The following is an 11835-nucleotide window of genomic DNA, read 5'->3' as shown; positions in this document are numbered from 1 at the left end:
GGCTAGGGAGAAGCTGGGGGAGAGTGTGCAATTTAGTATAAGAAGAGCTGTGGCAAGGCTGGGCAAGGAAAAAAGTCCTTGGCAGTGTTTCTTTCTTATCAGGTGCAAGATGCAAGCTGTGCATTTCTAACAATACTCCATTTCTAACACGGCCATGAGTTGCTCTTGGAGGCGGCTTAGGATGGAGGAGTCTTTCCTCCTCAGTGTAGCCGTAGCAAAAGGCATGACAGAAATCAGGTCCACTTCAAACGAAACTTGCCAAGTGCTCTAAGAGCCATTATTGATCTATACCTGAACGCTTGCTAAGAAGAAGTTTTCCAGCTATTTGAGTTGGTCTCATAAAAAAAATGAGATCGGATTCACCTGAAGAACTGTGTCTGCCTTAAGAGCCATTAGGCTGAGATGGAATCGAACAATTAAAAGCAGTCTTGGCCTCTAGCAGCTGCCTGAAATGCGCCTTCCTTGCTCCAATCAGTCCTTTGGGCAAATGTGATACCTTTTATTAGGCCGCCTACTTGGGTGTGGGGAGTGAAAAGTTGGTCTGTGCAAGCTTTTGGGCACAGCCCCCCTTCCTGAGGGGGAGGGAGCCCATCCATATCCAACACGCAGGGCTGTGGAAATGCCAAGAGGGAGGGGGCAAAGACCCCCCGAGTGACTCCGACCGGCTCTCCCCTCCCGAGGGAAGCGGCGGCGTGAGGGCGGCAGGCCGGCAGCGCCCGGGCCGTGCAGAGCGGGGAGCAAGGCTGCGACTGAGCGGGTCTCGGGCTGGGGAAGGGGCTCTCCTGAGAGTCCCTCCTGCTGTCGGCGCCGCTGCCGCTAGCCGGCGGCGAGCCGCCCTCCCGCGCCCCGCCCCGCCCCTTCGCCGCGCCCCGCCCCGCCCCGCCCCGCAGGAAGCGGGGCTACTTCTGTAGTTGTAGCTGCGGCGCCTGCCCTGTCCCGTCCTGTCCTGTCCTGCCGCCGGCGGTCCGCTCGCCCCGTCCGCCTGCCATGGCCAAGGAGCTGTACCACAAGGAGTTTGCCAGCGCCGGCCAGAAGAGCGGGCTGCAGGTCTGGAGGATCGAGAAGCTGGAGCTGGTGCCGGTGCCCGAGAGCCTGCATGGCAACTTCTACGTGGGAGATGCCTACCTGGTGCTCTACACCGTCAAGAGGAACAACGGCACCTTCTACAAGCTGCACTTCTGGCTGGGTAAGAGGGTGGGGAGTGGAGGAAACGCTGCCCCTCTTTGCTTGTGGCCGAGACTCAGGCACCTCCTGGGGACTTCTCTGTGATGCCCCCCTTGGAGATCTGCAACTGAGGGCTGGAAGCCACCTCCAGAGGGCTTCTCCAAGCCCCACCTCAAAGCTGGGCCAGCCCCAACTACATGGCCCCAGCCAAAGCTTTGTCTTTTAGCCTGCCCGGGATGGAGAGTCCACCACCTCTCTGGGTAACCTGCTCCGGTGCTTTACTATCCTCCTAGTCAAAGCTTTTCCTGTTATCTAACCTAAACTTCCCTTCGGCAGCTTGAGATCGTTGCTTCTGTCCTCTGCCGCCACTGAGAACAGCCCAGCTCCATCCCCTCTGTAACTGCCCTTCAGGTACTTGAAGGCTGCTATTAAATCCCTCCTCAGTCTTCTCTTCTCCCAAGGTGCAGGTGTCAGATCTGTAGTTTAGACAGTGAACTGGGGGTAAGTTTTTGTTTTAGTTAAACTGTAAATATATACTGGGTCCCTGTTAGCGGTTTCTGCCTAAACCTGCCAGATCCAGATCCTAGACCTGAAGGCTCTTGTAGTGTTGTATGTAACTCTGTCTAAATGTTTAAGGAAGTGCTTTTTTTAGACTTGGGGTACCCCTTGTTGGACTCAAGGCACTGCTCAGAAAACACCCCCTCTTCGTTTCCATGAAAAAAACAACAGCAGGCTTTCTGCTGCAGAGAAATCAGGACTGCAACAGGTCAGCATGTTTTTAACACTATGGATTCCCATTTGAAGTTTCTGGGTTTCTCTTGTTTGCACAGCTAACGGTACTAATATTGTATGGCATGCACTGGTACCTTTGAAAACATCTCAAAGCACCCAGGGGGTTGCAGTATCCGGCTTGAGAATCATTAATTTAAGGTGCTGAAGGAAGAACTGAGCGTGTTCTGTACTTTAGCAATGGATCTAGGTCCAAAACCAAGCAGGATCTAGCCAGGGTATTTGTGATATGTTTGGGCTGGGATGCAGAGGCATCCAGGGTGCATTTGCATAAGAAGAAGTTCTACTATAAAGTGTAGTTGGAGAAGGGAGGGGGTTATGGCCAAAAATCTACACGTAAATCCTGGCCCACTGAAGTTATTGGAAGCTTTGCAGTTGAATTTTACTGGGGCCAGAATCCTTACTTCAGCATCCAAAGGTTTGGCAGTTTGCAGGGCTGTTGCACCAACATGCATCAGGATCTTGAATTTATTTGTAGACAGAACAGCTAGACTTCCATTTTAATGGTACACTGTGTAGGGGGAGGGGAGCAAAGAGCCTCTTTCCCTCCATCCCTGTACAAACAGACCTTCTAGGTGAGCACGAGGTCTTCCAAAGCGAGTAGAACAACTGAGGCTTATGTTTGTCAATTGGCAGCTATAGTCTCCAGGAAACAGGTTAGTATAATGTTAGAATCCTAAAGGGGGGAAAAAGGAAACATCTCAAGGGACTGAGACTTCCCATAGTCACCAATGTCATCTTACTTTTTAAGGCTATTTATGCAGCTGTAGAAACGTTTTTAGCTTATCTTCTCCCCTATCTCCCACCATTCCAAGGTCTGTGCTTGCATGTAGCTATGAAAAGTAAAATTGGTTGTGACGCCCATTGTCAGGTATCTGCTAATACATGGCAGTCTGTGTGAAGCCTCATTTCCCAGGGATCCCAACATTGCTCTGATTTTTCCAACAGGTGTTTTGGATGCGTTGAGGAGAAATCTTGGAGCAGAATTGTGGATCTAGTGTTATTCCTGGCAGGGTTATACTGGGCTCACCCAGTTTAATTTTTCTCCAGTTGAAAATGAGAGGCATTGTATAGGTGGAATATTGGACAAAATCTGCCTTATTGCCAGAAGTGCACTCAGATGTGGTAGAAGAGAGGATATTTTGACAGATATTCACTTATGCCAAAGGCATTGGATGCTATTATCAGGGTTTGACAATGAGAAACTTTGCAGTGAAATTAATCAGTTTTGGCACTATGCTGTATATTTTGCATTTATCTTTTATTATTTGTATAGTGGTCAAAGTATGGAGCTGCTTCACAGTCAATAATAAACCCCTAGCCTCTGCAGAACTTTTGATCAAAATAAGAACTGGCATTTTAATTACCATTAGAACCACATTGAAATAGGAACTAACCAGTTGTTTTCTGCTTGTCAAACTTTAAAAAGTGTAGAAAACCACGTTTGCAACTTCTGGCTTTGTACAAAACAGAGGTTCGTTGACATTTCCCCGCTTTATGGTGATATTGTAAATACAGTATTGAGGAATCTTTGTTTTCCATATCTTTGCACATGTAAAACAAATAAATACTTACCAAATATACAGTCTGGCTCTCTTTGCAAGTGGCCCAAGGCATGCCACTCTGTGAAATGTGGTATATCCTTTATACTAAGGATAGCTTCATGTGGTATAGATAGACATTGTTCTTTGTGCAAATGGAAGCTAGAGTTATGCATTTAGTTACTTCAGGGAATACATTAAATATTTCAAGAAAACTTTTCCTGCTATAAAGCAAGTCAGTCAAGGTGAGTGAGGTGAAAGCTCGAGGTGAAAGGGTAATGACAAAGTACATATTGTTAGGAAAAGAACATGGGTAGATCTTCAAGGGCCTATATGACAGCAAAGTGCATAAGTTGCACTGAATTTCTATTAGTGTGAGGCCTCTTAAGATTTTTTTCTATTTAGAATATCCCTGTATTCATGAACAAACTAACAGGGCATAGCAGGTAGAAAAAAATATTGGTATCCAGAAAAGTGGGTGCTTCTGGAGGAGGCAGGTGTATAGTGCTCTAAATATGAGTGTTCAGGCTTCATATTGCGTAATGTTTGGGAGAAGGCATTTGGGCTTAGGGTAGGAGCCCATCTGGATGGTTGTGATTGTCCTTCCAGCATCCCAGGCATTGGCATTTGTAGAGATGAGTCTCTGTTCATTTCCTTTCATGGAGAAGAAAGAGGATGAATATAGAAAATAGGATTGGTTTGCTTTACCTTTATCTTGTTGCAAATGTTTGTGAGGGCAATGATTGTAGTCAGATCTCATGTAGCAGGTTTAAACCAGGGGTCAGGAAGGAATTGTCTTCTTCTGATGCATGGGTTGATTTGTACATTTACTTCCCTTTCCTCCAAAGCCTCAGGGATCGGTTATCTAGGGAGACAGGGTAATGAGAAGCATTTGCAGATGCTCTGATGGTACAGTAAATCCTCTTAGGTGTCTAGCTGGTGTATCTTCCTCATACTCTCAGGCTCATTATTTGATCAAAAATCAGGCTTGTATTTAGTTGCATTTAATATCTTTGGCTTCCAAATGTTCATGGAGTTCCCATTTTCCAGGCATGCACTTTAGTTGGTAATTGGCTCCAGGGATGAAATCTCTGCATTTGTATAATAACCTCCCTGATCCCATAATTAAGCTAAGTAATATAACAGGGCCAAAGAAATATTGGAAGTATTCCAATGATGCATTGAACTTAGTTCCCTTATGTGGGGAGAACCTTGAGTAAAAGCATTTGAGGGTGTACTTTACAACAGTGAGTGAGGCTTTATCTGTGATATAATTGTAAGACTCAAAGTGCTTCAGGACAGGTACTGTCATTTTGTTATATCGATATAGTGTAAAAAGAACCTTGATCGTGGATGAAGCTTCTTGTTTGTAGCCTAGAGTAGAATCAGCAGAGTTTTTAAATGTGCATCTGGTTTTAAAAAGTTCCTTTGTATCCAGTCTCTCAAATGCTGTAAGACAGAAAGTGTACATACTTCAGTTGACTGAAGTATTCCAAAAGGCTCTTCTCTCCACTCTTCAAAAACATTTTTAAACAAAAGTCTCATGTAATTTATAGATGTGGCACTGGTGACACAAAAAAGAGTTTAGAATTCAAGAGATCTTTCTCAATTATTTGACTTTTCTAATCCTACTTCCCCCCCTGTAGAGCACACACAGGGCCAGATCATATAACAGTTTACTCTCATCTGCAAGAGCACTAAATGGACCAGCATCAACTAACTACTTGTATTCATAGCTGTCTTTGCTCTGTGTCTGTGAAGACTTCAACCTTGTGTAATAGGTTAGATCAGTCCCTTTTTGTGCAGCCTGTGTGGTGCAATAGGAAGTGGAGAAAGTTCATATGAGTAGGTCTACCAGGCACAATGCAGAGCTGTGCAGAAGGTTTCCAAATTATTGCTAAATGAGCCAGCTAGAATGCAGCTGTACTGCTGGAAGTAGTTTGGCTGCATTAGCAGAGTACTTTGCCTGAGCTAATATAATCTGCTGTCTAGAACCCAAAGGCTAAGACAGTCAAAAAACCCGAGGGTGAATCTTCACAGGTTAGTCTTTTGATTCCAGAAGTGCAGCCACATACTTGCAATGGCCCAGGTCAGAAGCCAGGGGCTGCTAGAGCATGCCTTCTTGCTTGGCTGGAGCAGACAGCTTGGGCCAAGGATAGCCTGCCTACCTCGAGAGGAGGTGCAAAGTATCCTAGGATGTTGGGGGACTGAGTTAATTTGAATCTTGGGGGCATCTGGGACAGAACTTCAATAAAGTGATTTGACCTCAATCAGTGGAGTCTGAAACTACATCCATCCAGGTTTATCTTATACCGGTTTCAGCCATTTTGTAAGTGGTTTATGTGCACTGAACTTTTTGTTGTGTTACACATTTAAATCGGTTTCTGATCACTTATACCTGTTTATGTGTCATTTCTGTCCCTAGCCAAAGTATCCTCCTGAGGCTGGAGAAGATCTCTGTGTCTCTTGGCATTCCTTTCAGCAAGTATTGGTTGGCGTTATTGCTGAGGGTAGCAGCTTGTGCTTTGCCCCCAAGGACTGGCTGGTTCAAACCATGCCTCCTTAGAACATCATTAATACCTAATATCCATTTACCAGTTGGATCTTCTGGTTCACCCTTGTAGTATATGGCAGAGCTCTTTGGATGCTTTATTTATGGGGTTTAGGTTTAGTTTTTGTATACCAGTGCTGCCAAATAGGATTGAGTGATCTGATGGTCAATGTTCTGGGTGCTTAGTTACTGAAAAAGTTAGCTGGCGATGCTGTCTTTGAAACCACACAAGTAAAGTCATGCTGGTCCATGACTTTTTCTAATTCTAAAGGCTTGGGGTTTTTTATATTTTTCCCCCCAGAAATTAATTAGCCAAGTAGACCCAAGGGGTGTCTACACACCTGCTCTGGGGCAGGGTGGTGGAGAGGTGTTTTAATTAAAGTAGGTCCTCACATGTATTCAGCGGTCCACATTTCAAATTGGCTCATTCAAAAAGTTTTAGGTAAAGTGCCTCCACCACTATTTTGAAATGCGGGCCACTGAATACATGTGACACTGCAGTGCTTGATTTAATTGAGTCTGCTTTGACATGTTCTAATTAGAATGCATTGAATCATGTGTATAGGTACCCAAGGAGCCCAGATCAACTCCAATATATATTAATTGGCCCTGAGTCTCTTTTTGGTTTACACTGAGGTAGACAAATGAAGAATTAGGCCCATAAACTTCCTTGCTCTATGTCTAGAATGATTTTCACCTGACTTTAAGTAATATCACACTAACAATCATCTTTGCATAGCACCTGTTATATTTGGTATATGAAAAGACTCAGTTGCATTTAATATCCTTGGTTTTTAAATGTGCATGGAGTTCCCATTTTCCAGCCATGCACTTTAGTTGGTAATCAGTATAAATATTTTATAATGGTACTCTAACGGCTATTTCCTTGAACCTTGAACCCTATATCATAATTGCATGCTGTAAAGATGTAAGATCTAGTCCTAATGGACTGATGTACAATTCTAATAAGACATTTAACAGTAATTTTAAACAGGTGCCCGTCTTCAGCTGTTAATAGATGAAAGTGTTTCACTACCATTCTGCCCTTGGCTCCTTAACGTTGTCTTGTGTATGACCTCACACTAACTGGTCTGGTATCTGGAAACGAATTGAGCTATGCTGTTCAGGATAAAGCTGTCAGGGACTGAGCTTTCTCTTGTCCGGTCCATCCTACATGAGGTGGAAAAGCCCATCAAAACTGTACTTTTAAAATTTCTCATAGTTGTCTTCTGGCTGGCTGATTCCTAGTTGTGGGGGTTGCTTGTCTACTAAACTAAAACATTTCTTTTAAAGCCAGGAACATGTATGATCCTGCCTTTTAGAAGACTGGTTATGCTAATACCCCTCCATTTGATTACAGTATACAGAGGAAACTCTGATACACAGGTAAAAACAGCTACACCATTCCTCTCAAAACCAAGTTTCAGTTGTAGTCACTAAGGTTCGATTACACGTAATGCACTTTAAGCATGCAGAAAGTGCTTTGCAGCTGTAACAGACCAGACATCCATGATGCACAAACTGCATTAAAAATGCAAATCCCACTTTAAGTTAACCCTGGATGGATGTGTACTAACCTAAAGCACTTTCTGTTACAGCGCTTAGTCGAACATCTGTGCCAGATCCCATCGAGGGTTAACTTAGCACAATCACTGCCATCCCAGGCGGCATTGCACAGGGCTGCTATAAGTCTTGGACAAAGCTTGTTTGCTCTGTCTGAGTGCTGGGCTGGCCCCAGCCCCATGCACAGCTTGCCTGGGGGTTGGAAATAGGGGTTTCTGTCCTGACACCCACCTCAGCCCTGTGACGCACTGAATTTATTGTACGTGGAAACTTGGTACTTCCAGTTCAGGAAACTTGGTTTCCCCATCCTATCTTGGATATTGGTATCCCAAGTAACCACTGTCTTTTGCCTCTTGGACTTGCCTAGGGTTTTCCATGCTTCAGCTCAAAACAAATAATAATAACAGCATAAAAAAAATGAAAGCGGCTTCTCACATAAAATAGTTTGTCTCATTAAACTCAAATTGTATTACTCAGGGAAGGTGAGATGGGAAAGAATCAGATATTTGCATCTCCTGTTTCATTCTATAGAAAGCCAGGTCTGAGAATACCTAAGACATGGTCCTGAAGGATGTTCAATGCTTTTGCTGAAGGGTCAGAACTCTGATGGGAAGGAAATGTTGGAATATACCAAATATATAATCTGCTGAACGTAGCCCTAAGAAACCACAAATCTATTAGGCAACACGTTGGGTTGAATTGTTAAATAAGTGTACTATTTCTTATAATTTCAGGAAAAGAATGTACTCAGGATGAAAGTGCAGCTGCAGCCATCTATGCTGTTCAGATGGATGACTACCTAGGAGGGAAGCCTGTGCAGAGTAGAGAAATTCAAGGATATGAGTCTACTGATTTTGTTGGATATTTCAAAGACGGCATTAAGTACAAGGTAGATCACCTTCAAAAACACCTTTATTTTTTTTTTTTCAGAAGGCAGAAACAACCCCTCTTGGGCAAAAGAAAATGTTTTGCTTTCTACCTACATTTAATAAAATGTAATCCCATTGGCACATTTAATGTCTTAGAACCGGTAGGGCAGGGTGACTGACCCAGGCACTGATTTAAGGTGAGGCTGGGGGCAGGGAAGGGGCAGAAAACCACCAGCTGCTACCACAGATGCACTACTGTGCCAGCTGGAAGTTTCTGCTGCTCCCATGTTGCAGCAGCCTCAGGCAGCTGGGTGCCTTATTATTCCTCTGCTTAGAGCTTTTGCAAAAACAGATTCTACTTGTAATTTTACAATTGTTTTTTATAGAAATATCATGGTCTGCAGTAATAACCATATGTGATCTGCTTCTACTTTGGTACTTAGCCTCGTACTTTTCTCCAAGTAACAGAAATGATTACAGCTGCAGTATTTTCAGCCTAAGGTGTTATTTGATTTATTGACAAAGAACAGGCATGAAAAGGAATATTTTTCAGAAAACATTACAGGCTTAAAGTCTGCTGACCGTGGTTGTCCAGCCTAACAGAAAAGTGCTTCCTGCTTGTCCACCACATGCCTGTTATAAGTGGAGGAAGTTGCCCAAAAATTTGAGATTTGCATAAGGGTTAACAGTTCAGTTCTGCAATCTCACAATCCTGAGGCTTTCTTTCATGTCTGCTCATAGGTGGGTGATAAATACCAGAGGAACAAAGCGCAGTCTTCTTCCTTCAGGGTATTTCTGCTTTTGGTTCCATGTAGCAACCAATGCATGGGGATAGATGAGAAAGAAGAACAATGTAGAAGATACCCCTCCTTTATTTATTTATTTTTGGCTTGAAAAAATCTTTTTGGTTTTCCTTCCCAACTAGATTAATTAAAAATGTTTGCTGGGTTTTTTGGGTTTTTTTTAAGCCAGCTCTTGTAAACAAATTATAATCAAACTTTATTCAACATTTCAAAACCTTAAAATCTTCAACCTGCACCACCCACCTCGTTTTTAGATGTTGCACTCTGAAAATATAACATTATAATGAAGTTGAAGAATCAGGTGTTATAAGCAAGTGTGCTTCAGTATAAATTCACAGTGGTGCTTCTTTCAATACAACCGTGTGAAGGGTTATTGTACTTAGGTTGTCCAATTCTGACTAAATAAATAAATGAAACCCTCAGGGAATGGCGGAGTTGTCACCAAGGTTCCACCTATTCTCCTACTTCTTTCTTCATCCTTATCAAGAATTATGTAGATGGATTCTTGGACAGTTTGTGAAGTGTTTAGTGTTGAATGTAGACATGTGGTCCAGGTCAGGCTAAGCTCTAAGGAAAAGAGTTTATGAATGCTCCTTTGTAGTAGCATGCACTTAGTCATGTTGTTTCCTGGATAGAAACTCCATGTTAGGCACAAGGGGCACCTATACACATGGAGCAAGGCTGCTCCGACGTACTGTAATTACTCAATTAATTACTGCACTCCAGCAAACTTGAGCGACCCCATGCTGAAAAATGGTGGCAGGGGCAATTTAACTAAAGTGTTCAATGAGCTTTAGTTAAAGCATCCCCACTGCCATTTTTCAGCGTGGGGATGCTGATACACGTGATGCTCCGAGTGCTTTAGTTAAAGTGCCGTCTTCACCCATACACTCCCCAAGCACATGTATACACACCAAAGAAGTTCACTCCATGCCATGTCTAGACCACAGACTTACTGTATCCAAAGCATAACCCTCAAACATGCTGCCTTGTTCTATGCATGCTTTTCTGCAACAGAAATTGAACTAGCTGTAACTGCCCCACTGGGGATAGAGTAACTGATTCTGTAGTTTCAATTAGCCTGCCCACAGGCTAATTAAGGGATAGGTAATAGGTAGTTACCACAGAGAGGCATCTACAGTGCTCCCGGTTAGTGTGTATGGAGCAGCATATTATGTTGGGTGCCACTACCAAGTCCAGTAAACTGTCTAGATGTAGTCCCGAAGAACTGTTTTAAAATCACCCTTCCTTTTTCGCTCACACTGTATTGTCCGTATAGACTGCCCTGTTGACTTCTGCCCTAACAGTTTGGGTCGCCAAAAGGCTGTACTTGATACCTCCACATGGCTGTAGAGAATGTGAAGAGACCAGTTGGTGCCACTTTCTCTATTCCTTATTCCAGAGGCTTTCCTAGGGATGTGTGCTGCTAATGTCAGGGCAGAATCCAAGGGTAGTCCCACACCACCAGGGAGCTGAATTTAAATGGCTTCCTTTTGCTGATAGAAATGCAGGGGCAAGGTCTGGCTGCCTGATACTCTTGGTGGTTTGTGGTCAGTACTGATGAGCTCAAAGTACACTCTGTGCGTCTCTTGTATGTATGTCTGAGGTCTGGGTTCTCACTTGCTGTTGTCATGCATCAAAAGCAAATTCACAAGGGGAAAAAAGCTTTAACCGAAGTGTTGTTTTTTTCTAATGCTCTTTTTATATTTAGGCAGGTGGTGTTGCTTCTGGCTTTAAACATGTGGTCACTAATGATCTGACTGCACAGAGGCTTCTGCATATCAAGGGCCGGCGTGTAGTAAGAGCCACAGAAGTTCCCCTCAGCTGGGCCAGCTTCAACAAAGGCGACTGTTTCATTATTGATCTTGGAACTGTAAGTTTTTTTCTAAAACTAAGATACTGAGACAATAAAAGCCACATCTTTACTTAAGTCTGGATCATATAATGGGTGTATATATTGATCTTCTCACTTGCATACAAACCAAATGGAAGTCCTACTGCCTCAGAAAGCTGATATAGCAACATATGAGGATTTAGAGGTTCTGTGATTTAGTATTCACGAATAACATTGGAAAGTTTATTTTTATTAATGTCAGAACATAATAAATCAGATTAGACTTAAGCTGTGACCCACCCCATCACTGAATGGTTTAATATTGACTTCAGTATGATCAGGATTTTGCTTGTTTCAGTTGCTTATACTGGGTGCATCTACACATGCCCTTTACTGCAGAGTTGACTAATTAGCTCTGCAGTAAATTGTCACCATCTACATGTGTGCCGATATTAAGGCACAGTAAATTAATTAATTTCACTGTAGGATAGTACAACATATGGTAGACTAATTACGTGCACTGAAATGCATGTGTAATTTGTTAAGGGCTTGCTGGGGCACAAGGATGCTAAAGTTAGGGGCTGCTTGCCACCTAGCCCCTCACTCTCGTGTCCTAGCCAGCTCCAAAGCTTCTACCTGAAGCTCAGGGCTGACCCACCTGAGCCTGCTGCCAGCCTGGGGCTGCTGCACCCCAGCTCAAACTTCTGTGATCCTGGGCACA

General features: G+C 43.5%; 1 protein-coding gene across 2 annotated transcripts in view; it reads left to right on the top strand.

Moving 5' to 3' along the window:
* The first annotated feature begins 687 nt into the window (after positions 1-687).
* The window catches only part of SCIN (scinderin), a 90679-nt gene continuing 79531 nt past the window's right edge, over positions 688-11835 (top strand). The window contains exons 1-3 of one of the 2 annotated variants that reach the window (XM_090046895.1): positions 688-1186; positions 8343-8497; positions 10992-11153. In XM_090046895.1, the coding sequence (XP_089903021.1) occupies positions 988-1186; positions 8343-8497; positions 10992-11153 (516 nt within the window). In that variant the 5' untranslated portion in view covers positions 688-987. The remainder of the gene's footprint in view (positions 1187-8342; positions 8498-10991; positions 11154-11835) is intronic. The other variant, XM_090046894.1, reaches the window with a different exon arrangement.

This window comes from Crocodylus siamensis, chromosome 5, assembly GCF_052110815.1.
Source record: "Crocodylus siamensis isolate JL-2025a chromosome 5, ASM5211081v1, whole genome shotgun sequence".
In the NCBI taxonomy this organism is placed as follows: Eukaryota; Metazoa; Chordata; order Crocodylia; family Crocodylidae; genus Crocodylus; species Crocodylus siamensis.
Note: the sequence above shows the minus strand (reverse complement) of the source record. Positions and strands in the feature narration are given on the sequence as shown.